Source organism: Chamaea fasciata, unplaced genomic scaffold (genome assembly GCF_029207755.1).
Source record: "Chamaea fasciata isolate MVZ Bird 193981 ecotype frontalis unplaced genomic scaffold, bChaFas1.0.hap1 SCAF_4, whole genome shotgun sequence".
NCBI classification, from domain to species: domain Eukaryota; kingdom Metazoa; phylum Chordata; class Aves; order Passeriformes; family Sylviidae; genus Chamaea; species Chamaea fasciata.
Window position 1 is genome coordinate 1,333,881 of NW_027094089.1, and position 26,451 is coordinate 1,360,331.

The 26,451-nt window shown below is 41.6% G+C and overlaps 1 protein-coding gene across 3 annotated transcripts in view; it reads left to right on the forward strand.

The window, feature by feature from the left end:
• The window catches only part of DYM (dymeclin), a 210,797-nt gene that overhangs the window by 42,093 nt on the left and 142,253 nt on the right, over positions 1 to 26,451 (forward strand). For all 3 annotated transcript variants that reach the window (XM_066180700.1, XM_066180703.1, XM_066180704.1), the window contains one exon: positions 1,698 to 1,840. In XM_066180700.1, the coding sequence (XP_066036797.1) occupies positions 1,698 to 1,840 (143 nt within the window). The remainder of the gene's footprint in view (positions 1 to 1,697; positions 1,841 to 26,451) is intronic.

The window sequence follows — 26,451 nt, forward strand, 5'->3', positions numbered from 1 at the left end:
TTCAGCCTGAAACAGCAGCAGGGTAGAGCCAGAACCTCAGGATGTGTGGCGTGTCTGGGTACTTCAGGAACAGAGGGTTTGGGGGAAAATGGGGAGTGTTTGGGGGAAGAGTTAGTATGTGTAAGAGGTCTGATTTGGGAGTAGGAGGTGCCTAGCCTCTGGAGAGAGACATGGGAATTTGGTGGCTGGGAATCGAGAGCAGTGTGAACAGTTGGAGGGGTACTGGTGTGACATCCCACCCTTAAGGAGAAGGAAGCACCCAGGATTTGTAGATGTTCATGATCAAAAGGAATGACAATAGTCAGAGGATCTGCCAAGTCTTGTTAGTAAATTACATACTTGGCATGGAAAACGATGTGTTTGTCCCTGATAACCCAGTGTAAGAACAGTGGGGTTTGGATAAAGGTGAGGGAGCTGTAAAGGGAGAAAGAGAGGGACACAGGGAGAGAGAGAGAATTGGATCAAAGAAGGGGAGAGAGAAAGGAAGGAAAAAAGAGATCAGCAGTCCTGGCTCCAGTGTCGATCCAGCTGATGGGATGTCCTGGGCTTTGTGGGGCACCTTCTAAGTCTTCCCCTCCCTGGAGAGAAGTTTCTCACTTTCCCTGCAAATCAGTTCTCATTCACAGTGGGTTCTTTCAGCCCTTTCTGGAAATGGTCTGGAGGCTTTGGGGTCTTGGGTGGGCTCGTTCCCCCCTGCAGTGTCTGGCCCTTCTCTGCCCCATCCCTGTGCCTGCGCTGAGCCGGGCTCTGCTTTTCTGCAGGAGCCACAGCCAGGAGGTTTGTCCCAGAAAATGCTGCCCTGCCTCCGTATGGCCCCTTCTCCAGCCACATCCTGGTCTTTCTCTTGTGTGTTTTTACCAACAGTCCTTGGTTGCTATCCCCAAAAATCCTTGGTTGGCCCAGCACCATGCAGCTGTCTGTGTTTGGGACGTGTGTATTAGCCCCTCACCTTTTGGACTTCTACATATGTTCAGAGGGTCCATTCTAATAGAGCTCCTGTCTTTTCAGCTCTAAATCAGATGGGAATGGGAGCCAGCTGTTTGCTTCTGTGGAAACGCTGCTCCGTTTTTGGAAATACTGTAACCTTTTTGTTAAACCCAACAAATTCTACAGGCATTTTTCATATTCGCTGATGAGAGGTTGGTTGTTTCATTGGTCTTTTCAAATTCATAAAATTATGGAATCCTTGAGGTATGAAAAGGTGTTTAAGATGGGTTCTGAGCTGCACACACAGACAAAAATACTGTGGGTGTGGAGACATGCTGTTGGTGCCTGTTCTGTGTTACCAGAGCATGGAGTAAAAGCTGAAAAAATACAGTGTTTCTTTCCATTGCATAAATATTTTTTCTAGTTGTGTCTTGAGGTAAGTGAAAACAGCGATTCTACAAACTAAATGGTTTATTTGAAATTAGTATTTAAGAAACAAGAACCAAAAGGCAGTTCTCATGATCCTGCTGTGGCAGATGCCACTGTAGACCCATGCTGAAGTCTGGGCAGCTTTGCATGGGCAAGACTTTGGTGTTCTTTCCCTTTCCAGTCTGGTCAGCGCTGGGACAGTTACTGACCGTCTTTAATGCCAAACACCAGCCTTTGCACCCTACCTGGACTTTGTTGTGCCAATTTTTGTGAGTTGAGAGTCAACTGAAGTTTTTCGTGGTTTTGTTTTTTTGTTTTTTTTTTTTTTTTTTCCTTTCCAGTCTCCCGTACACCAGCAGACTTGTGAAAACTTTGCTGTATAATTTTATTAGACAAGAGAGAAGCCCTCCTCCGGGGACCCACGTCTTTCAGCAGCAAACAGATGGAGGAGGACTGCTCTATGGAATTGCATCTGGGGTGGCAAGTGAGTCTGATTTTCTATAAATTGTACTTCAGACCATATGAAGTATCGCCTTCTGTGTGCCCTCTCTTGCAGACACACCTGTAGCCCATTTCTTTTTCAGCAACTGATACCAGTGTAAAAAAGCTGTCCCCGGGCCTGCATGGCCCATCTTGAGATGTGTTAGAATCTGAAGCAATTATACCTGCAGGACAGCAGATGGTGAAAGTATCACCTAGCCCCTGCTTTTTTTTTATTGACACATTAAAAAAACCCCAACCAACCAAGCAGTGCCCTATTTGATGAATCATATACTTCAAGTTACTTAAAATGTTGCAAGAAATAGTTTTATGTGCACATTTTATTCTTTACAATTACTTGGTGGATGTGGTGACCTGCTCTGTGGCTCTCCTTGAGCAAAAGGTTTGGCTAGGTGGTCCCAAGGGGTCCCTCCCAAGGAGAGTTCTTTGATGTAAAGGAGCAACCTAGATAGGAATTTTTGTAACATATTGTGCCTTCCCCAGTAAGTTAACTGATGCTTTTTCCTGATAAGGATGACTAGATTCTGACCTTTCCCGGGATGTTTACTGTAGAGAAATACTGCCTGAAGAATAGCAAAGACTTGGTGCCATTTGTTGTTCAGAAAAAGGTTTCTCATTTTTTTTATAGTATGTACTCTGTTTTGGTTGGTGGCTGCTCCCTTCCCCACGCCAGATGTGTTTTACTGGCATATAAAAATCCGTCCTAGAGGTTTTTTTTTCCTTTTCCACCAAACGAGAATAAAACATAATACAGTGCTAACAGCAAAGGTATATATAATATCCTTTCTCCCCGATAAACTAGAGAACACTTTGCAAGTCAGCTGCTGTTAAAACCGATACTATTTATTTAGCTCTTTTGTGAAATCAATTCACTGGCGGCCTCCTGGGGGAATATTAAAGTTCAGGCCGCAAGGGGTCTGCCAGGATTCTCTGTCGGAGGCAGTGGCCGCGTCTCTCCTCAGGGCGGCACTAAAAGCTCGCGGCTGCTGCGCTGGGCTCCGTCTGCTGCGGCTCCGGGCTACACCCTCCGCGGCCGCGCCTGCCTTGTGGCCCTCGCGTAAACCCAGCGCCGGGCGGTTTGCAAGTCGCTTACACACAATTAAATTGTTCCTTACTGTGTTTTATCCCGCTGTTCCGTCAGGTGTATTCCTTGCCTTTATTTCGGTTGCAAGGAGAAAGTTGCTCTTAACGTGTTTCGCTAAGGCAGTTTTGAGTTTCTGGTTTGTAGTTTTGAAGTTTTTACTGCGTATTTTGGCACGTGTTGTTACCTGAATAATTGCTGTTATTTGTGTTTTTTATTAGGTCAGATCTCTCCAGTGTCTTTCTGTTTCAGTGCTGCCACAGGCAAAACACTTCTTCCTCTCTCCTGGTTACTTGGCTGGTTTGTAAATCCATCCATATTGCCACCACTCCAGCCTCCTCCCTCTGTAACACTTCTCACATGAAGTCCCCCATGACTTTTTACTCGTTGTATATTAAGTTTCCATTTCTTAATGCAAACTCTTAAGATTTCAGCCTACATCTGTTCTTGTCTCTTCATACACTCCCACCTCCTTCACTCCTCTTGAACCATTCCCTTAGCAACTACCTTGGCGTACGCCTACGCTTGTTTTCTTGCCTCTTTCATGAGTACCTGAAGTGCCATCTCTTAGCCCGGCAAATTAAGTGTCTTCATTTAAAGCTTTAAGAAGAGGAGCCTTTTTAAGGAGCTTTTTAATTTCCTGCCTGGGAAAAGGGAAAAAAGAAGTACCACATCCTGTTAAAAACCAGAAATGTTTTTTCTATCCATGCCCAGACAGTTGGTTGAGATTTTTTTAAAATTGTTTGCCTATGTGCGGTGTTGGACTGTAGGTGATACGTGAACGTGGTTGGATTGTAGAGTAAATGGCATATTTGCCTGTCTTATCTCTGAATTAATTCCTATCAAATCAATACCTTGGTTCATGTAGCCTCAGGCACATGGGTAGAGTGCATCACAAATGGAGGCGCAGCAACATGAGTTGATAGTCTGTTAGGGAACAGAAGTGAATGTTGAGCAATGAACAGCTGGGGGAAACTTTGATGTGATTTCTGTATTGTATTACTTTTGTGTGTTTTGTAATCTTTATGTGATAGAGATTGAAAGAATAATGGAAAAATTCACTTCTGTGTTGCTCAGTGCCTTTTAAATACCATACAATGCTTAAAATAAGTTTACCGAAGTAGTCTAAATATAATCTACTTAGGATGAAAGGAGATAGGAGCCTGGTTTAAAGAAAAATATTTTATTGTGAAATTTTGAGTCCTAAAATAATTACTCTACTTGTTAATTATTTTACTTGGTACCACAGTCTACTACATGATCATGTATAATGTTATTCCTATTTTATAGTCACTTGCACTGCAGCAGGAGTTCAACAAACTCTTACAAGCACCGTATTTTAGATCCACCCTCCTTTTCCTTCCTTGTGATTCAGCCGGAGTGATAATTATACACAATATGAGCAGAATTTTACCCTTTCCCACAGTTAACCTTCTCCTGCTTCTCATCCTTCATAGCCTGTTGCTCTTCCTCTCATGAGCTTCCTTAACTCTCCTTAACTCTTAACTCTGAAACCACCAGCCGACATCCTTACACCAGTAACTTCTGGTTTTGGCCTCTGACTGGATCCATGTTACCTCCGTGCAAGGACCTTTTTCTATCCTGGATATAAAATACCTGGATTGGGTTGTCCTGCCAATTCTGTTATGCTCCAGTAATTAAAGAAACAATGGTGGTTTTGGAAGGAGGAGAAAAATAATGGTATTTATTTTTGTTACTTCATAAAGGAGATTTTTCTCTCCTGAGTCAACTTTGCTTTGTCTTTGTGGTCTTTCAGTAGGTGTGCAAAGTAATTGTAAAGTGCTGCTAGATCTGGGGCAGTGTTGTGAAGCATAAATGACATTAATATGCATGACAGTAGAGTTTAGATATTAGAAACTCATTTATTGGAAACCAGAAATTAATTATTCTTGGTTCACAAAGCACATTGAACCAACTTACCCTCAAACCCAAGTTTTTTTGTTGGCTCTAAGTTCCCTCTTCTTTTTTGTTGAGATTTATTAACTTTTGCCAATTCACAGTTTACAGTCAGCTAAGTTGAGACAACTTTTTGTGGACAAGCAATTTTTTTTTAATTAGTCATTTTATTGCTTGCGAAATAAAATCCTTGTTAGAGTGAGGAACTGCCAAGCAGATGATGTGCTAAGAGAGGGAAATGATAGTGCTACTCAAGACTATTGAAAAATAAGTAAATTTAAATGGTTTCCTTTGAAATAGTTGATCCAGTTTATACTTTGCTATTAAAAACAACTCCAGACACTAATGCATCTGGCAGAAGGAAGGAGTTACTGCAACAGTGGGATCTAATTGCCTTGGTTTGTGCTGTTAGGGTGTTTATAGATGTGAGGGGTACAATGCTGTATCTGTAAGGAACTAAAGCAGAGTCAGTAACCGGATTCAGCTTCATTAATCACCTAAGTCATCATCATAACTAGTCTGCCACACAAATGTACTGCTGTAGCATTAGTCGGAATTGCAGAATTCAGTGTGTAGTGGTCAGTGATGTCTTGTTTTCTCATGCCTGTATTCTTTGGTTGAGACTAGAGAAATATTCCTGGCCACTATTGACTTTATATCAGGCAAGTATATGCTTTATTCTGCATTATACTTCAGCATTAGGATATCTGAAGGTATCAGACCTCTGTTGTCCATCTGTGATTTATATACACTATAGCTTATTCTTTTTTTTTTTTTTTGGTGCTACTTTCTGGTTAATAGAAGCATTTACATGGTGATTTTTAACTTTACAAGAAAACTATTCATTAATATTTAGTTTTGTGTTAATATCTTTTTCCTCTTCATTTTTATGCGGCCTGATTGTAATATCTACATTAAAGTATATCAGAGTAGAGAGACACTAAAAGGTACTGTTATTACAAAAATGTGTCTGTTATTTCTTATGATTTCACCAACCTTTACTTCTGCTAACAAATGCTTCACTCTGCTTGCTTCTACCTTCCAGATCCTTTTCGTGATGTGTCACAGGTCTGGTGTCTATCTCTGGTGCTTAGTCAATGCTTAATTGCCTGTTCATGCCCACCACAATGGAAACGTACATTTGAGCTTTCTTTACCAGTTCTGTCTGTTCGTGTTCCTTCTTGCTTACAGTCTGTAAGTGTCATCCTCTTGACGCTGGGACTGTGATATTTTCCCCTGTCTGAATGCGAAGATTGAGGTAATTTCCAGATCTTTAATCTTTCACTTAGTTCCCCTGACGATGTGCCTGACACAGAGCAAAGTGTGCAGTTCAGGCACGGGTACTTTGAAAATAAATAGTTGAGTGTTCCTGGTTGTGTAGCTGTGGCAGGGGCAGTCTGCGAGAGCTGCACAGCAAAGTGGTGCCAGAGTGGCTTCATCCTGCCCAAAATCTGTGCTTGGGGGCTACAAAAACCACAGAAGCTGGTTTGAAATTGTGTTGCTGCTGCCTGAGCAGTGCCTCAGTGTTGCCAGTGAGAGTTTTCATGTTTTTATGAAAAAAACCCACCTTCTGCATTAATCACGTTAGTACAGAAATACATTGTGTCTGACAGGAATCTCTGCAGGCCAGAGATGGATTCAGTATCAAACTCTTAGCCACTTTCTTTGACGCAGGAGGTGTCATGTATGTTCTGTTTCTTGAAATCTAATTTATCTTTGTGTATTTCAATGATGTAAGAGTATAGAATGATTATACAGCAATAGCACTTCTGGTGGCATTTGGCCCCAGCTTGAATGACAGGGATCTGAAACCAGAACAATTGTAGTATAATTAAGAAATAATGATGCTCCAAGGGCTGGAGCCCTTCTGCTCTGCAGCTGGGGCTGTTCCCCTGGAGAAGAGAAGGCTCCAGGGAGAACTCCCAGCCCCTGCCAGGGCCTCAAGGGGCTCCAGGAGAGCTGCACAGGGACTGGGGACAAGGCCTGCAGGGACAGGACACGGGCAATGGCTTCCCAGTGCCAGAGGGCAGGGTTAGATCAGATATTGGGAAGGAATTCTTGGCACAGGATGCCCAGAGCAGCTGTGGCTGCCCCTGCATCCCTGGCAGTGTCCAAGGCCAGATTGGATGGGGCTTGGAGTAGCCTCGGGTAGCGGAAGGTGTCCCTGCCCATGGCAGGGGTTTGGAATGAGGTGGTTTTTAAGGTCTCATTTCAACAGAAACCATCCTGAGATTCCGTGAAATTCTTGATCAGTCCTGCTAGCTTCACCAACATTATTCTGATAGTAAACCACCATTAATCAGAAGTAGCTGCACAGGTATCATGGGCTTTGCTTTGTGAGCTCTGCTCTTTGCACGTACACCGATGGTAGTGACAGCAAAGCGTTCTTTCCCAGAACAGCAATTTGTGCTATCATTTCCTGGTCTTGATAATTCGTAGGAATCTTCCACTGACTTTGAAGAGATTCATCAGTATCTGCAGGGAGGTGTCAGATCATGGATCAGGCTCTTGTCTGTGGCACCCAGCAATGGCGCCAGGGGAAGTGATGCCCAAGAAGATCCACCTGGACATGAGGAAGAACTTTCCTGTGTCGTGACTGAGCACTGAGACAGACCAGAGAGAGTATGGAGCCTCCCTCACTGGGCATATTACAGTCCCATTTGGGCACAATCCTGTGCCATTGCTCTGGGATGACCCTGCTGCAGGAGGGAGCTGGGCCCAGATGATCCACTGTGGTCCCTTCCACCTGTGCCCATTCCAAGATTCTGTGGAACTACGTTTTCCTTCTTTCTTTTGAAGAGGCTGGTCCTCCTGGGGACCCCACTGCCACCATTCCACCCTTGTGACAGTGACAAAATTTTTCATACTTAACATTGTGGAGGCTTACGTGTTTTTAAAGTCTGTAAAGCCCCTTTTCTGTGATGTCTTCCTGATGCTGCCCAGGCTTGTGTTGTGCAGGGAGCTGTGCTGTAGCTCTCTTTAGCCTGTCAGCTGTTTGGAGCAGGGACCATCAGTGCACAGCACACCGAGGCTGTGGTTCATGACTAGAGCTTCTGATTTCTGTGGTCATACAAACCCTAATTGTAACCATATGCTTCAGCTTGTTTACTGGGAGTGCAGCAGCAAGTTTCACGAGGTGTGTTGGTGATTTATCTCCCTGACATTTATCCTGATATTCCAAAACCTGAGCGGCTTCAAATAACCCATTATAAAAGAGAAAAGAAAACCTATTGGCTCAAAATGATTTTTCTTTAATTCTTTAGGGGGAAAATTGCTTGTTAAAGGAAACCAAGAAGCAAGCTGATGTATTGTAACAAAGTTTTGAAAGTTGACGTTTTGCAAGGATTAGGGCTAGAAAAAAGGAATTTTATATGGCTGAAAAGAAGGTATTTCTTGCTTTGTTGAACTTCTTCTTAGCTCTAGAGAATTATGGAAATTGAAATTGACATAGACAATGTTTATAATTAGAAAATGTCAGTAATCAGATATGTAAAAACCAAACTTGAGCAGCAAAACCAGTCATATTTGACTTTTCCTTTAAGTCCTATAAATTTCAACTAGTGGATGGTAAGAAATCCATAATTTCTCACCTTATAATCCAGTGTCAACGAGAGTGTTCATTTCCTACCTAATCTTTATTTTAGCAATGAATGTGACAAGGCTTTAAAAAGTGCCAGTATTTTTTTGGTTCATTTTTGAGCACATTTCAAATGACAAAGATGCTTCACAATCCGTGCTAAGAAGCAGTCCAAAGTCTGTGAGTTAAGGGTTCAGTACTTTATTCTTGTAGGCTGCTGGACTTCTTGGACAGTGTTAACAGATACTGTGCTCAGGTGAGAGCCCACCTGCAGAGCTGCCCCAGCCCTGGCTCCAACAGCACAAGGACGTGGAGCTGCTGCAGCCAGTGCAGAGGAGGCCACGGAGATGCTGCCAGGGCTGGAGCCCCTCTGCTCTGGAGCCAGCCTGGGACACCTGGGGCTCTTCAGCTGCACAAGAGAAGGCTCCAGGGAGAGCTCCCAGCCCCTGCCAGGGCCTCAAGGGGCTCCAGGAGAGCTGCACAGGGACTGGGGACAAGGCCTGCAGGGACAGGACACGGGCAATGGCTTCCCAGTGCCAGAGGGCAGGGCCAGATGGGATCTGGGGAAGGAATTGGTGGGTGTGAGGGTGGGGAGGCCCTGGCACGGGGTGCCCAGAGCAGCTGTGGCTGCCCCTGCATCCCTGGCAGTGTCCAAGCCAGGCTGGATGGGGCTTGGAGCCACCTGGGATAGTGGAAGGTGTCCCTGCCCATGGCAGGGAGTTGGAACAGGATGGGCTTTAAGGTCCCTTCAACACAAACCATTCTAGGGTTTTATGATCTTGAACTTTTTGATGGTGCTCCTTCTGGATGGCAGATGCAGACTTTGTGTCTTTAATGACTGAAAAGATTCAGGTTTTTTTCAGTAATGTGGGATATTAAAATAACACCTGCAACTTACAACTCCCTATGGGCTTTATTCATAATTTTTAAAATACCTGTACTAAACTGCTCAGACCGTGGCATTTAGCTACACGATTTCTCATGAGAATGGTTGGATAGGTCAGGAAAAAGGGTGATCTGTTTGGTTCCAGATGCACTGATGCCGTGTTATCAAAGGTTTAAACTTGATGTCTGATAATTGACAGGTGCCCTGGACAGACTGGAAGGTGAATGGATAGGGGAAACTGAGTTGCATTTCAAGTCGGGATGAGGAACACTGATAAAGCACAACAAATTCTTTGGCTTTCTATTGTTCTTTCTTAAAAACTGTTTTTCAGGTCTGCTCATGGATTAAATCCATCCGAAGCTGCATTTGTTAATAAATTACACGTTACTGAATAACGCATTAACTGTTTCCCCTTCATTGTCCTGCCAGATGTCTGTGCCATGTTTTGGAGTGGGAGTATTCAGACATCAGATCACTCATTTTAACCATTGTCCATGTTCAGCAGAGCAGGGGAGTTACATTGCCTGGCGTGTGAAACTCCTTTTAATAGTTAAATTTTGTGGTTTTATTGATTGATCGTGTGTGTAAAGACTAAAGGAATGAAAAGGCAATGCTGTGCACTGCCTGTCTGGAGATATTGATTAGCTAGCTCCATTTTCTGCGTGTTCTCTTTTCTCCTGTAGGCTGCTGGATTACCACTTCTGTGAAGTTGTCTTGTTATTTTGCATTTTTCTTTAGGATTTTATATTAGTTTATTATTGATACATTACAGATAAAACAAGGGTAGAGGAAAGGGTTTCTGTAATTTCTGTTTAGTTCCCTGTTCCCTTTCGTCTTCAGCTTCCTTCTCCTTCCCTGAAATAAATGATGATAGATTATTTTTTTTAGTGCATCTGCAAGGAAAACCTGTATTTTAACCCATGCACCAAATAACTCCCGAAGTCTGGTAGACTTTTTGACATGTACAAGGTGAAAGAGAAGTTTATTCGTGTGATATATGTTCAGCTCGTAATAGGAGTGGCACATTTTATATGTGGAAGTTCTGTGTCATGATCAAATTAGTGCAAGTTCTGAAGCAGTTTTATTTGCCTTTCAGTATTTTTGTCAGGGGAGAAACCTTAGTTTGTGATTTCAGTCTGCTCAACTACAATGCTTAAATATAAAGAATAGTTTAGTTAAGGAGCCTGTGGGTGAAGTCTTTTTACCAGACAAGAATATTTCCTGCAGAAAGTGGTACCTGTCCTGCCGGTGCTAAGCACCTGTCCAGAAGAAGGTGGGTGATGAACTACCTCCATAAACAAGTCATTATTGCAAGTAGAAATTGTCATTCTGCCTTTTGAATGTGCATGGTGCAAAGGAATCCTGTGCTTTTAGATGACTGTGGTAGGTATTGCTGGATCTCTGAGGGAGATGAAGGAAAACAAAAGTGTGTTGTGAAAGAAAAACTTCGAACAGCAACAAAACTCAGAATCACATGAGCACTTGACTCTCTTTAGTCTGTAGTGAAAATATTTGTGTGCATTTCTGTGTATGTTTGCCATTCAATATTGTGCTCTTGCAGATCTGTACAGAAGCTTTGCTCCTTGACTCAGATCATAAAACTGTGCTCTTATTTTCCTAAGCAACCTTGTTTTAAATTCGGTTGTTTGCATTTTTTTATTGTGGTCAATATGCGAAGAATACACTGAATTTGCAGAATGTGAGACAAAAAATATTTTGAAGGATAAGAGAAGTCCCATCCCTGGCAGTGTTCAAGGCCAGGCTGGATGGGGCTTGCAGCAGCCTGGGACAGTGGAAGGTGTCCCTGCCCGTGGCAGGGGGCTGAAATGAGGGAAGCTTTTCCAACCCAAACTATTCTGTGATAACAGGAAATACTGTGAAAATCTTGGGTATAATTGATTTTGTAATTTTGAGGTACTACAGCCTTACTGGAGCCACACACCATCTGGATGTGGCTCAGGGTATGTTTTCCCTTGAGCCTTGTTGAGTTCTTAAGAGCGCAAACTTGCAGTATTGCCTATATGGACTGAAGTGTTTGACTCTGATTTTGAGGGTTGATTTCACAAATAATTTAATTTTGTCTGCCATAGTTTCTAATGAATAATTTTTGTTCAAGAGGGGAAAATGTTCCTCTACTTTTAAGCATAAAAAACTTGGAAGTCTTTCCATCTTTCTTTTATTTCTATGGATTATAGTTGTACTTCCTTGTTTTTGTAGACCCACGGAGGAGCTAAGCTCTGCACAGAATGATCTAAGATTTAATGAGGCCTTTGACTAAAATCTTTGTCTTAAACCAACAAAGACAAACCCTTAATGCGATTATACCATCGTTATTTTTTACCTAATGTTCTAGAAGGCCCAGTGGTAATTGAATGTGTTCTGCCAAACTGTAGTTTCCAACACAAGTATGAGATTTTTATATAACCTGATAAATGGCTATTTTTCCTTTTGAATAAGCCATCAAAAACTTTTTCCGTCTTTCTGCGAAAGACTTCCCAGCCAAAGCAGAGCAAAGCCAAACAGATCATGTGTTTAGCAGTGTATTAGTAGAAACTATTTTCACAGTTGCAGATTTAGGTTTTATTTCCTTGTCCTGAGGCCAGTTACTATTGTTGAGTAATTTGGTACTTTCGTGATTGAGGTTTAAGTTATTGGTATGTGGTAGTTGTAGCACTGAGCATGAACATTCATTTTTGTGACAGTTGGGCTTGTTTGTCAATTTTTCTCTTTTAAGTGAATGGCATTTTCCAGAGTGACTCACTTTGGGGAAAGAAAAATACTATTAACAAGAAAAGAATGTGGCACCTAGGAATAGACATCCTGGTTGAAAAGAATGGATTTCCATTATTGAAAAATAAATTTCTGCATTACATGGAAATTCAATTATTATCCTTGTAGGAAAGTGCGAATTTTTGCTTGCTTCTAAGTAATTAGATTTTTTTTTTTTTTGGATTTTGAATATACAAGAAGCTCAGAGCTGTGCTGCCAAGCTCTGTCAGTTGATGTCTGGGTGATGGTGTTTATTACAGGTGTGGGGACATGCTGCTTTTTTGCAGCCTGACTGGGTGAAGGGCTGGAGCAAGAGGGAAGAAATGTTACCAGCGCCATAGCTGGAATGCAACCTTACTCATTTTATCTTTCATCAAATATTGGAGTTTAATAAAACTAAGCATTTTAAAATTAGGTGCTGTGTAAAGTAATGGGGAGGACTAGATAGATGAGAGCCTGGAGAGGCAGGCACAGAAGCAAGTCTCTTATTGCCTGAGTGTCCCATATTGTCTCCTAGTCCTTTCCGTCTTCTGTTTCTGTCCAGTAAGACAAAGAATGGGGACGTTGTGGAGCTGGGAAGGTGGAGTAGCTGTAGGTAGGAGGGTGACTGACATCTCTAACTTGGCTGGCTGACAGGAAGGCTGTTGGTTACATGTGAATGGCTGTTGTGATGTAAACCCATTCCTGATGTGAATGTACATCCAAGAGTTAATGGTAAAAAACTTCCTTTGTTAGACTGTCGTTAGGGGCCTGCTTATGCCAAGTGGAGAGCGAGTTGGTCTGATAAGCTCTCACACATTATTTTTATTTAGCGTGGTAAGCAAATGCTTTCATTTGTCCTTTCTAGATCTCCAGATAGTATTTCTTCCAGTGTTTGTGCCAAGCACTGCTCTCTTTCCCCCTTAATTTTTGAGCATTTTGTGAGGCTTGAGGTAGACTATTACTGGTAGAAATGCCGCAGTACAATGGACAGATTTTCCTTGGCTGGGATCCAAACCCTGTATTCCTTTTGTGGATATTAATAATGACAGAGTTGAGACCTTGTCACTCTTGTGCTGAATTGGGTAGGTAATAAATTTAAAACTAGGTTTCATAAGAGAATTGTGGTCAGGAACAGGATAATATTTTATGTCTAAATGAAAAATTTCAGAATGAGTCTGACTCTGGAATAATTCCTTGTAATTGTAAAAGACTGAATTTCTTAGCATTCCAGCTAGTGTTTTGGATTTTTGTTCAGCAGTAGGAGACTCTGTAGCTGATAAATGCGTAGGCCTGTACTCTCAGCCTGAACTGAGAGTTTTTACTTTCCTGTTGGTCTTAATTCACACTAAATGTGTCAGGAGGGTGGCATGAGTGGGTCTTCAAGGTCCCTTCCAACCCAAGCCATTCTGTGATGTCTGTCATACAGCTAGGTTTGAACCTTTGGGGAAAGGTGGATTTATAGATTCATTTAAGCCTTTAGAGGAAACTAGTTTTCAGCAGATCTGAATTAGGGCTTAAATGAACTAGGACTTTGGAGGCAAGAAATAGCTCTTTCACAACTAGTTCCTACTGTACCACCCAAGTAATGTCTGCCTGAATGCATTGCTTTGTGTAGTGAGATTCAAAAAAGAAAAGTGGGGAGAAGGTTAGCCTGTAGAATAAGAGGGAAGTGAACAGTTTGTTGAGAACCATCTGCGTTGTTCTTTTTCTCCATGTTCTCAAGAAAGATCCTGTGTTGCAGTTATCAGGCTCGCAAACTTTTATTTTGCACTGGCAAAGCTCTTCAACACAAATTTTACTAGAGGCTGAATGTCTAAAGAGTCATTTTTTCTAAGTGCATAAGCTGGTCTTACATTACTCTCTGAATACTTCTGAAGGTTTTGTGTAAACGTATCAGGATCTGTACCATTCTTTGGGAAGAGAGCAAACCTCCAGGACTGCCATGAATCATAAAATCGCAGAATCACAGTGTAGTTTGTGTCGGAAGGGACCTTAAAGTGCCACCCCCTACCATGGGCAGGGACACCTTCTATTGTCCCAGGCTGCTCCAAGTCCCATCCAACCTGGCTTTGGGACACTCCCAGGGATGCAGGTGCAGCCACAGCTGCTCTGGGCACCCTGTGCTAGGGCCTCCCCACCCTCACAGCCACCAATTCCTTCATAAGTAAAGAATTATTTTGTAGATGATGATGGCAGATTGTGTGGTATAAAAGCGTTCATGTTCCTCTATGTGGCAAAGGATGTGTATTTATAGCTTTGCAGTGTGTGGTTCTGGGGTCTGGTTATGCACAGAGACGTTGTGTGCTTGTACAGAATCCCAGTAGCTTCAGAGGAAATCTCCAGATGAGACCCTAAACTTTCAACCTGTTCGTTTTAGCAGTGGTACAAAGCGCTCCAAGGAAAGAAGGGACACTTCCTGATCATGCTCTGAATTCAGGGATGGAGGAAACAGGAGCATTTAATTTTTCCTAGAATACTGGGTGAATTATGTTGGGTTTCAGTTTATGCTGAAAACAATCAGAAAACCACAGTTAGAAAAAGTGCATAGTTAAAATACTTAACCATTTGAAGGAGGGAGATGGTGCAGCATTGCAGATGCAAACCAGGTATGGAATGTGGTACAGCACACGCTGAGTACATTGATGTCTGGTGGGAGTGTTGAAATAAAATGTCCCCAGTCCTTTCAGATGAAAGAGCTAAAACCATAGGATGTCATTTTAGAATTTCTTTACCTCTGGTTATTTAAATAACACTGTGAAGAACATTTGTTTCTGTGGTCAGCAACAAACACTTGGATCTTTTGTGTTAAGTGATGTTTCACAGAAAAGTGTGGCAAGAGGAGCAAAACAAGCCAAAAAACCCCAGTTTTACTCAATAGAGAACTGAATTATTTTTGTAATATAATGTTTGGAACTACATTGGATTTCTGTAGTGCCAGGGCAAGCCAGATATGATGATATTAATGAGAAATTACCTAAAGAGGAAACTTACATTCTAGAACCTGTGAAGTTATAAAAGAACAACTGCTATAAAAACATGTCTGGAAAACAAAACAGTAATAGTCAACTTTAAAAATGTAATGAGTTTAACAATAAATTGTATAAAGGGTACTTGCTAGGATATATTAGTAAACTGTTTGTGATCTTGATGGTGGTGGCAGTCAGGCACAGCAGCTTGAATGCCTGTGACAGCTCTGATTGACAGAAGTTGACATCATACTTCTGAGACCTAGTGACTAGTCCAAAAATGATTTGTATAACTGCATGTATCTAACCAGAAACACCACCTGTACTGTGTAATGGAATAAAGATTCCTTTGGGTTGGAAAGGCTCTCCTTGGAGAAAAAGTAGTTGAAAATCTATTAAGTACACTGCTAAAAACACATGTATTCTCTTCATCCAGAAGATTTTCTCAGAAGCCTTATGTCCTAGTATGGAATATATGCTAAATTCTAGCAGGAGGGATTGTTCCCAAAATATCCATTCCAAACATCAGATCAGTGGAACAGCTGCCTACAAGTCTTATCACCTGCAATGTCCTGGAGGAAAAAGTAAAAGTAAAAATTCCCCTTCCTAGTAATTGGTTGATTGGCCTGTAGTCTCAAGGTTAGATAAATCGAAATTTCAAGTGTCTTGAACAGTGATTTTGGACTTCTTGATATTAGTATGTGGTTGAAGTTGTGGAGGCTCGTTGGCCCAAGAGACCCTTCAGGCGCTGGGAATGAAGCAAAGCCACTCCTTGTCCTGCTGATCGGAGCGCTGCTTTTCCACATCACAATATGGAGAGCTAGACATGGACGCGCAGCATTTTGTCTAAACGTGTCTGGCTGACTTCAGAGCTTTTCAGACACTAGTCCAGACTTACCACAAAGTTCTGTCTTCGCTGAGGAATCCAATTTGGTGGGAATTATGGATATTGGAAATATGGATATGGGAAGAGAAACAGAATGGCCGGTCTTCATGGTGAGCCACTCTCAGTGTTAATATGTGGCTGCCCTTCCTCCAGAAGTGTCCAAAACCAGGTTGGGTAGGGCTTGCAGCAATCTGGTCTAGTGGCAGATGTCCCTGCCCATGGCAGGAGTGGAACCAAAGGTCCCTTCCAGTTCAAACAATTCTGTGCTTCTATCTGTGTCTCCATACAGGAAAATAACTTCTTTTGTAAGTTTCCTCAATGATCCAGTCATTTAGTTCCAAGAAAAATGAGCAGCAGCAGATCTATGGTTGGACTTGACCTTAGAGATCTTTCCAACCGCAGAGATTTGATGGTCTGTGAAATCTGGAGTAGTTTTTGTAAATTAAAAAGCCCACCTGATGAAGCAGAATCCTTAAAAGAATAATGGCATGCCTAGGACTATACCAAGCAGACATAATTCCTTTCTTGACTAAATAGGGGAGTTCATTGCTATTAAGTCTGACCTTACTTGTAGTTCTTCATGAACTTTCCTGTTGCCAAATGTTTTGTGAAATGAATCAGACGACTGTGATGAGAAAGCTTTTGAGATGACTTCTAGTCAACCTCTTTAAATTGTCTTGTGACCAAGAAGTGAGAGGTGTCAAGGTGTTCTTCCATTGGCATTTCCAGAAGCAGCATTGGTCTTCCAAGGTTTCTCTCAAACTGCATCTGGAGCATCTGCTCCCAAAATCAAATGTAAGATCTTCACAAAAGTTCTAGTGGCAGGTCTCTGTTTCAGCCAATCTCAATAATAGTTTGGTGATCATCAAGTGGAGTTTGCCAACGTGCTTAAAGATAATCTGACTTCACTATGGAGAGATCTTCAGTAGTTTCAGGCTTTTTTCCCCTCCTCGACTTCCTCTCCTGTTTTTCAGTTCAGGGCTTTTGTGTGCTATCTTTTCTGTCAAAAGTTAAATTCAGGATTCATTGCACAGCATCACCTTCAAGGTAGTGTGTGTTGTTTCTTGGTGCAAGCAGCCTGGGAGATGGACAGAAGCTGTAGAGCCTCTGATTGTTGTCACTGTTGTTTTTGGACAGGATCACACGTAATCTAGGTTAGAGAACTGCATGTTATGTAAAGGCTTTATGCAATTGGAAGTGCAGCATTTTACATTTTTGCAATTAAGAGAGTTGTCCTGAAATAGTCTTAGCCTAGATGGAAAATGTGCTCATTAGCCACGTTCCTATTCTTGCCCAATGTTCTGTTTAATTTTTCTACAATCTTTTAACATGCTGTGGCTGCTGTCAGTGCATTTTTTTGTTATAATTGCTGTATTGGTTCAAACTGCTTATTAATGAAGATTTATATAAATTTTTCCTTTTCTGAGATATATTTGCCTTCCCTATCCTGGGTTCGAAAACACTCTGAAGCTTTGCAAAAGTTGTACTGTTTCCCAAACAAACAATTTTAAACTGCTGTAACAGTCACAAAACAAAGTCCTGGTGACAGCACTTGGTAGAGCCGAGTGGTTTAATTGCAGCATTAAAATGAACAAATGCAGGGAAAGCTATTGTGTGTGGCTGGTCTGGGTGTGTTTGCCATTTAGGCTGGTGCTGCTTTATGAATAGAAAATACATTATGTTTAATATGGTCTCTCATGGGACTATGGAAGTTCACTGTATCAGTGCATCAAGTGATACGAAGAAAATGAGTAGTTAACTGTAACTCGTTTCTTCTACAGTTTTTCTGTTCCCTTGGTGCACTCTGTTGACTTAAAGTTTTTTAGACCTGAAGGTAAACTTACTTTGAACAATCTATAGAGAATAAAATTTAATAATTACTTTCTAGAGTAGTCAACTAAAATGTTTTAAACATAATCCTACGTAGCTTGTCTAGTCAGGATAATGGTTTGTCATATAATATGTAGCTCCTTGGGAAATTTTTGTCCTTGCTAAATAGAAAACGTTTATCTTTGCCATTTGGCTTCTTATTATTTTCACTGGAAGAAGAAAAAATAACCTTATGAGCTTTTGCAGTTTGTGTATTGGAAAATAATGTGTTCTCAATCACTCTTACAGTGTTTCTCTTCCTGTCTTTTTAATAGCATCTTTTTTTCCCTTCTGTGTTTTGCACTCTCTCGCCCCACCACAGCCACCACCAGTCTGCTGAAACTCATGGCATGCTCAAATATTTGGAGTAATTTTTTAAGTCATTCCAGCATCCTATTGGTATGCCAAGAACTGGCATATTTGCAAATTGCAGAAGTCAGTTTTTAAGGGATAGAAGCTTTGTAGAAGTTAGCTTCGGCATGTATGTAGAGTTCTCCAGTTAATTAATTTTAAATTAGATTTTCACTGTGGTTTGGCACATACTTGAAACAAGCACAATGCAATTACTAAAGATGGAAAGTAAGTACTAAATAATCATTTCACCTTATGTACAAATCAATCCCTTTGTATTGTCACTTTTTCTGCCCTAGGAGGCATGCTTTGAAAAGAAGTAATGACTGTATAAATTAAAATGTATAGTTCTGTCTGGTTAATATGGGTATTGTGCTAGACAGAATTCTTCATGGAGCGTGGTGTCCGTAGTGGAGCCGTCATTGTGTCCTTCCACAAACGTAGGAAGGAACTTTATAATCTGACAGAATGCCAAATCCTTTCAACTAAAATTAAAAGGGGTCTATGATCCATGAATTGCAATCGTGTGTGTGGGGGGATGTGTTATCATTAAACTCTTGTGTCTGTGTGAGAGGTGTGGGAGGAAATAAAAGCTTGGAATGGAATATTTGATATATTGTGCGTTTTCTTTTTCCAGTTTGTTCTGAGTGTATTTTGGAGTTCTGCAATTCATGCTTTCCTCAAAGAAATTGATGTATTTCCTTGAAAGTACATTAATTAAGTGGTATATTAATTAAGTAGTATTAATTAAGCAGTATCTTATTTTGTCTTTTTTTTTGTTGTTGTTTTTCTTCTGGGGTTGTTTCAAATGATAATTGATAACTAGTTAACCATGTCCATGGACTCTGCTTGAATGTGTAAGGCACATTTACTCAAATTCATGCTGATTGTAGATGTTTGAGTTAGAACTGGAGCTTTTACTGCTATAACTGTATTGGAATATTCCTTAATGTGGAGTCAGGTGTTTCTGTAACTGCTGATGCATTTTTTAATTCCTTAAACTTGAGCAAGAGAAGTTTGGCTTACCTGTAGTTGTAGCTGTGGCGAGGATTCTTAGGTGTGAAACTTTCATGTGGTCCTGCCGTGGGTGCTGAATCTTGTGGGACAACGTAAAAACGTTACATTTCTTTAAAAATTCTGAATTTCCTCCTGAATCTTATCCTGATCCTTCATTTGAAGGCTGTTACTCCAAAGGCAGCCTCCTGTTGGGCCTGTGATGTCTGAAGCTTTAGGGGAAGGTTGGACCCAGGTGTTTGGGGTCAGAAGGAATGACAAAAGTCAGAGGGTCCACAAAAGTTTAGGAAGCTTTCGTATGAATTATGCGCTTGGCATGTGGCATGGAAATTGGTGTGTTAAACACATGGCAGTGGATTTTGGATAAAGGAGTAGAGTGAAGGGGAAGAGAAAGGGGGGTGGACTAAAAAGAGGAAAGAAAGAAGGGAAGGGGAAGGGGAAGGGGGTTTGTCCTAGAAAAGTATTGCATTTCCTCCATATGGCCCCTTCTGCAGCCACATCCTGGTCTTTCTCATGCCTGTTCTTACCAATAACCCTTGGCTGTTGTTCCCATCAACTGATCTTGGTTCTTGGCTGTCTCCACAGCCATCCAGCTGTTGGTGTTTGAGACATGCATGTAGCCCCTCACCTTCTGGGCTTCTGCAGAGCCTTCAGCTGCTGGAGGGGACATGTTGCATGGGAGGATACCACAGCAGTTGCGGCTTTCACTGGTCATGCATTAGATCTGTTGATGGGGTGTGCAGAAAGTGTTGGGAAATGCACCCAGAGTAGTTCATTTGCCAGAGCTTGACCTTCCCAGGGTGCTCCCTAAAGGCCTCCATGGCTTGTTGGCCTCTTTGAGGAGCTGTCAGATTGTTTGGAAAAGCTTTTACTGTTGATTTTTATACCTTTAGCAGGCTGTTCCTAAATTACATTTGGCTCAACTCAGTCTGGTTTAGCAGTGAACTTGCCAAGGCTTAAATACCTTTTTTTTTTCTTTTCCCCTCCAATTTGGAAAAGACTTAATCCTTTTACATTTAGTAGTCTTCTTTCTTTGCGGTTGAGTCATGGTGCTTTTTTTTGTCTGTTTGGGGTCTCTGACAGAGACATCCCCTCTAAACCCTCATGTGGTGACTTGAAGTTGTCTTCTTGCCACCTGGGAATTCATAAGCTGAACCTGTTTCCTTACCTGTTTCTTAATCTTTAGGGTAGGTGCTGTCCTGAAATTGCTAACTAGGAAAACGAATTCTGCTTTGAAAAGAAACTTGGAAACTGCGAGAATCCTCTGAATGTTTTATAGTTAAAGCACTTGAATTATGAATTGTGGACGAATCTGTGTGGGAGACTGGTGGGGATTTCTGTTTTCAGGAAAAAAAAAATCAGATCATAGAATTGTAGTATCCTGTAAGGGCTTGAATTGGAAGAGACCTTAAGAATAATTTTTTTCCACCCTCCTGCCACGGGCAGGGACACCTTCCACTAGACCAGGTTGATCAGAGATCCATCCAGCCTGGTCTTGGGCGCTTCCAAGGATGGGGCAGCCACATCATGACCTTGGAACAAAGACGTTTTTCTTGTCTGCAAGAGAAAGTAAAGTAGATATATGGGATGTTTCAGCAGAGCTTACTCTCTGCTGGAAGGTAAATCTGGATCAAATTAATTCTGCCAAGAATGAGAGGTGTTGTAGACACCACAGCATTTGACAGTTATTTGGTACTCACTAGTTCTGTGTGTGGATGTGTATATATATAATAGAAAAACTATAAAATACAAATAAAACAGACTCTACAGAAAAATATGAACATTCTTACATTTAATGATAGAAATAGAAACGGCTCACTGTACTGTATCTATATATTTGGTGTATTTACACAAAAATATACCATTTAGGTATCAAAATACCTAGAGATATAAAAATGAAATGTATAAATTACATATGAGAATAAATTGTTTGCTAAATCTAGAATTTATTACATCAATCTGATGTTTAGTTTGGAGTCATACTGTTTGCATGTGATAATTTGTAAGATTCCCACTTAAACAATTTCAGGTGGTTTTATAAGATGTATATACAGCATATGCAAATATGTAAATACATTACAGCAAATGTGTATGTAGAAAGGTAGATTATACAAAATATGAAAATATTCCTAGGAAAAAACCTGTTTTGACTTGCGTAATTTCAAGTTTGGCATCAGGTTTATCCATCTAATTCACTGCTGACTTCTACTTTCAGCCTCAGAAGTTTATATTTATTGAACTGCTTCTCTCAGCAATTGTCACTCTGAGAGGATCTGTCAAGGGAAGATCTGTCTTCTTATATATCTATATAATTATGTCTGTATAATTGGATATATTCTAAATATCTATATCATTAGCTAGTTGTATGTAAATACGCGATGAGTGTGTAATCAGTCCCAGTGTGTATATAATCTGCTCTGACTCTTCAGTGGGTCAGAGATCTCTTAGGAAATTGGGACATCAGCTCAGGAACAACGCACATTCAGGCCAAGGGCATCAGGATGTAAAGGCCCTTATTAAGTAGAAAATTCTCATTTTTATAGATAGGGGAAAAAGAGGAAATAACATGCTTGAAGCTTGGCTAAAATTACACAATCAGTTGACATTGCAGCTGGGAATAAAATTCCACTGTCCTGATCTTTATCCTCATGTTTTAATGGCTGGGCCTTGCTTCAAGGTTAATAAAACATGCTGTTTGCATCTGATAATGTGCGTAGGATTCCCACTTACCAGGCAATTTCAGGTGATTTTATAAGATGCAAATACAGCACATAGGTGTTTATCAGTGTTTAATCTTGCTAATTGTAATTGTTTTGCAAAAGCCCTGCTCAGAAGGCCCTGCTGTCAGCTGTGCCTAGCAATTTAGTGGCATTTGTGATTTTCCTTGAAGTTTACTGAGTATTTGTTGTGGGAATGTGGAGGAGAGAAGGCTCCAGGGAGAGCTCCCAGCCCCTGCCAGGGCCTCAAGGGGCTCCAGGAGAGCTGCACAGGGACTGGGGACAAGGCCTGCAGGGACAGGACACGGGCAATGGCTTCCCAGTGCCAGAGGGCAGGGCCAGATGGGATCTGGGGAAGGAATTGGTGGCTGTGAGGGTGGGGAGACCCTGGCCCAGGGTGCCCAGAGCAGCTGTGGCTGCCCCTGGATCCCTGGAAGTGTCCCAGGCCAGGCTGGACGGGGCTTGGAGCAGCCTGGGACAGTGGAAGTTATCCCTGCCCATGGCAGAGAGGGGTTTGGAATGAGATGATCTGGAAGGCCCCTTTCCACCCGGATCATTGTGTGATTCTGTGAACGTTTGGGATAGCAGAAGTGGTTTTTATGTAAATATTACAATATTCAAATTATCTACCCAAAACGGGGTAGCCTAAAAAGGGTGTCTCTGTGCAGGGGGTGGCTGCTGATGGTGGAGGCCTACAAAGCTTGTCCGCATCGTAGCTCCCACACAAGTGAGATCTACATGGGAATCTGGAGGTGGTGGTACCAGGTGTCACCCCTAAGGGCAGTTTGTGCTGCTCAAATTTACTTTTTTAACTCCTTGATTGGTCTCATACGGAATGGGAATTGCTTTGTATGTTTTATTAACTCATCTTACTCAGGCACAGGCATAGCCCTGTTGTAGATGATGGCAGAGAGGCAGGCATGGCTTGTCCTCACTATTTCCTAACTGCTCCCAGAGAGTAAACTTCTTTTCTCTTTATGGCTTGGCACTATTGCAAAATGCTTAGGAACCGGAAAAGCCCAGAGGAATCCCTTACCCTGTGGTAAAAACATTTTTGAGTACTGAGGATGAAATATTATGGAACTGGATGTGCATGCTAGAGAAAAAATAAAGTGACTCTAAATATATTTTTTTCATATAAATGCAAATCTTTATGTAATTCTTTCCATAAATTGGCAAAACACTATTCGGGGTGAAAACTTTCTCAATACTATATATGTAATTTTAGTCTTTAATAGTAAAATTGATGAGTGTTAGCACATGTTTCTCTGTAATTTCAATGTTAACTATCAGTTTTTGCTGGGAAAAAATATGCAGGCAGAGTCACTAATACTTAGTCAGCCTTTTTCTCCCCCCATAGTGTTCTGTTTTTGTAGGCAGTAAATTTGACACACCTAAACCTTTCCCTGCACCATCCCCTCCACTCTGGCCGTCAACCCAAAAGAGAGGGAATTCATTTGGTGTTGGATCCATGAGAGGGCTTCAGACAGCGTTCCCTGAGTCGTAGCCCTGTTTTGTTGGTGTGGCTCCAGCCGTGGTGTCTGGTGACAGGAACGTGTTCCCGTCTGATGCCGCTGGAGTTGATGTCAGTGCCGAGAGCGGAGCCAAAGGGCAGGTGCTGACATAAAACAGCTCGTCAGCCTTGGCAGGAGCTCACGCCCTGCTCTGAGAGGGAGCAGGGACACTGGGTTCTTTCAGCTGAGGAGGCATTTTCTGCTAGTCAAGATAATGAAAAGTTTTGCCTGTGGCACGCTTGTTCTGGGGGTAGGACTTCATTCCTCAGCACTGCTGCTTTCCTCAACGCTTCATCATTAAAACTGCCACTTTAATAATGTTCGTATGGCTGGAGCTGGTATTGATGCCTCTAGATAAGCTTGTAGAGCACTTTCTGTAGTGAAATCCAATTTTCAATTGCTCATAATTTTTTTTCAGACTTCAGTTGTTTGTCATGAAACTTTTCATGCTGAGTATCTTCCTTAGGCTCTTTTTTTTTTTTTTTAGATTTTTTTTTTTTTTTTTTTAATTTTTTGGCATGGCTTTAATTGAAAACAGTTCCTCTGTTTCTGAGAATGAGGTTAGGGAAAAATGTTACTTAACCAATGCTGAATTCTTACATCTGTTTTATTGAGGAGTTTTAGAGCCTTCATGCCTTGGAACAGGCTCTTGAGATTTGGGAAGCGGGGCTTAAGGGAGTGAAGCTGTGGATAGAGATGTGCCATTTACAATCCCTGTTAAAGCTTACTAAATCTGGCCAAGTTACAAGGTCCCAAAACTTGCCGTTTGCATACATTGAGCAGAAACTTGTTGAAAAACTGGCAGCAAAATTGTCTGAACGTTGGGTTTTCACGAAGTGTGTTCCACAGAGCGTCGTGCCAGTGAGTCTCAGGATGCAGCACCCCTCGTGAGGTCCCTGAGCCTGTTCCAGGATCCAGGGGGGATTTTCCCTGCTCCATGCAGCTGCTGGTGGACCAGCTTTCAAGCAAGAGAATTAACACTTAGAGTTTTCCTTGTCCTTGGAGGGGCAGGTAGTGTAGAGGAAGAAGTTATCTCACACAAACAAAATGTTACCTCTTAAAGGAAAAATCTGGACAAGCTGGGTTAAAAAGTGGTGTGCCCATTGCTCTGCGGAGAGGTGGCAGGCTCCAAGGAGTGTGAGCAGATCTTCTCAGGAATAAGGGTGGCAGCCAGAGCATTCCTAAGCTGTGTAACTCGGAGTTTTTCAGCTGTTTTATTGTTTTTGAATGCTCTCCTGAAGGCTGATAGATAAGCTGGCTGGAATTACTGCAGGTACTGCAGTGGTGAGGTGCTTCACAAGTTTGGAGGAGTGAAACTTAGGTCTAGGAGGAAAGCAGCAGGTCTGTGCTGACTTTGCTGTGCTGTCTGTTCCTTGTTCCTCTCATGCCTCAAGAAACAGGTGAATCGAGTGCTTGCAGTCACAAGAAGCCAACAAGAGCAGTGTGCTGAAGTCACTAACTGATACAAACATCTAACTGCTCTGGAAGAGTAATTTCTTGGATGCCTTGACCTGTCTAGCGACTTTACAGGTCCCTTCTTTCGTTGGTTGTCTGGATTTCTTCTTCCCCCTTCCCTACTATGTGTGTGAGAATGGAGTTCTCCGGAGGGTCTTACATCAAAAGCATTAGTTAATGTCAATACCCTGATTAGCACTATTTAAAAATAATGCTGCCAAGATGGTTGTTTTGTAACATGTTTCTGTGTTTGTTTCTGCCTCACGTTTTGCCTGATAGAATCGACAGTGCGTGTTACGGGAAGTTCCACAATTTCTTGCATTATGGACATTCACTGTGTTCCCTTGCATTCTGACGAGAACAGGAAAGTACCGGGATGGTACCCTGTGCAAAAGCCAGAGGAGTTTTCTATTAAAACCAAAAATAATTGCATAAGTAATTATTAAAAAATAAAAGCCTGAACAAAACCCCTCCTAACTTCTCAAAACCCCACCAAAATAACCGAAACCGAAAAAAGCCCCAAAATCCCACCATCCAACAACTCCTTTTTTATGTCTCTATGTGAACTTGTTGTTGGCCTGAAGTTTTCTGTTCCGAGGTTGATAGATGGTTGAGGCAGACAATTCCTCTAAAATTAAATCCAACATTGGGTGGATTTGCAGTTTTTCCCATATTTCTCATTAGTCTTCCTCTATCTCACTCTCTTCAAGCTTGCACTTGGTTTCCCGGGTTCCCAGTAGTCATAGTACTGTGGCGTTCTGCTCTTGTATAATACCATAAAACCTTTATTTATTTTTTCTTGATACTGTGGTCACATTTGCAGCTTCAGTTATACTGGGCAGTCTTCAGATGTGCAGCAGGAATATTGTTCCATCTCAGAAATTGTATCACTTGTGTCCAAAGGATTTGAAATAGTTCTTGCCAGCAACAGGCCAGGAGTTGGGCTAATAAAAATGTGACGATTCCTTGCTTAACACGTTCCTCTTCTTATATTTAATATATTTCTAAAAGTGAATTAGTGGTTTGTTAGAGTTATTCCCAGCCTTATTTGGTGTTTTGATTCAGAAGTATGTTATGTAATTTGCTTTACTTAATTCTTCAAGGTGTCTGTCTCTGGGTATGTCTACTACTCATACTCCAGTTACATATAATAAAAATGTCATCAGGGATTTCCAGCTAACAAAGCTATTCCGTGCTTCAGCATCTCTGGGCAAGTAGGAGAGGTAGGCCCCGTCTGGAAATGTTAAATTTATCATAGATTCATGGAATCATCAGGTCTGGGAAAGACCTTGAAGATCATCAAGTCCAATTTATAATAATATATATAGTTGCAGGTAATATGACTTCCCCAAGTTTACAGGTTTTGACTTTGTTTTTGAATGTTTTTATAGTTTTTCAGATTAAATACTTTTTTGTGGGTGTCTTTATACATTTCTGATTGCTCTGTGCTGTGAAAAGCTTTTATGAGGATGCAAGTCTGCAGCTGGGCTTCATGGTCTTGGGAGAAGATGATTGTCTCCTTATTTTCAAGTTCAAAACAAGAAAAAGAGTAATAATGCAATAGATAGGGTTTCTGCCTCGAGGAAAGCTTGATCATTTCAGATTTTACA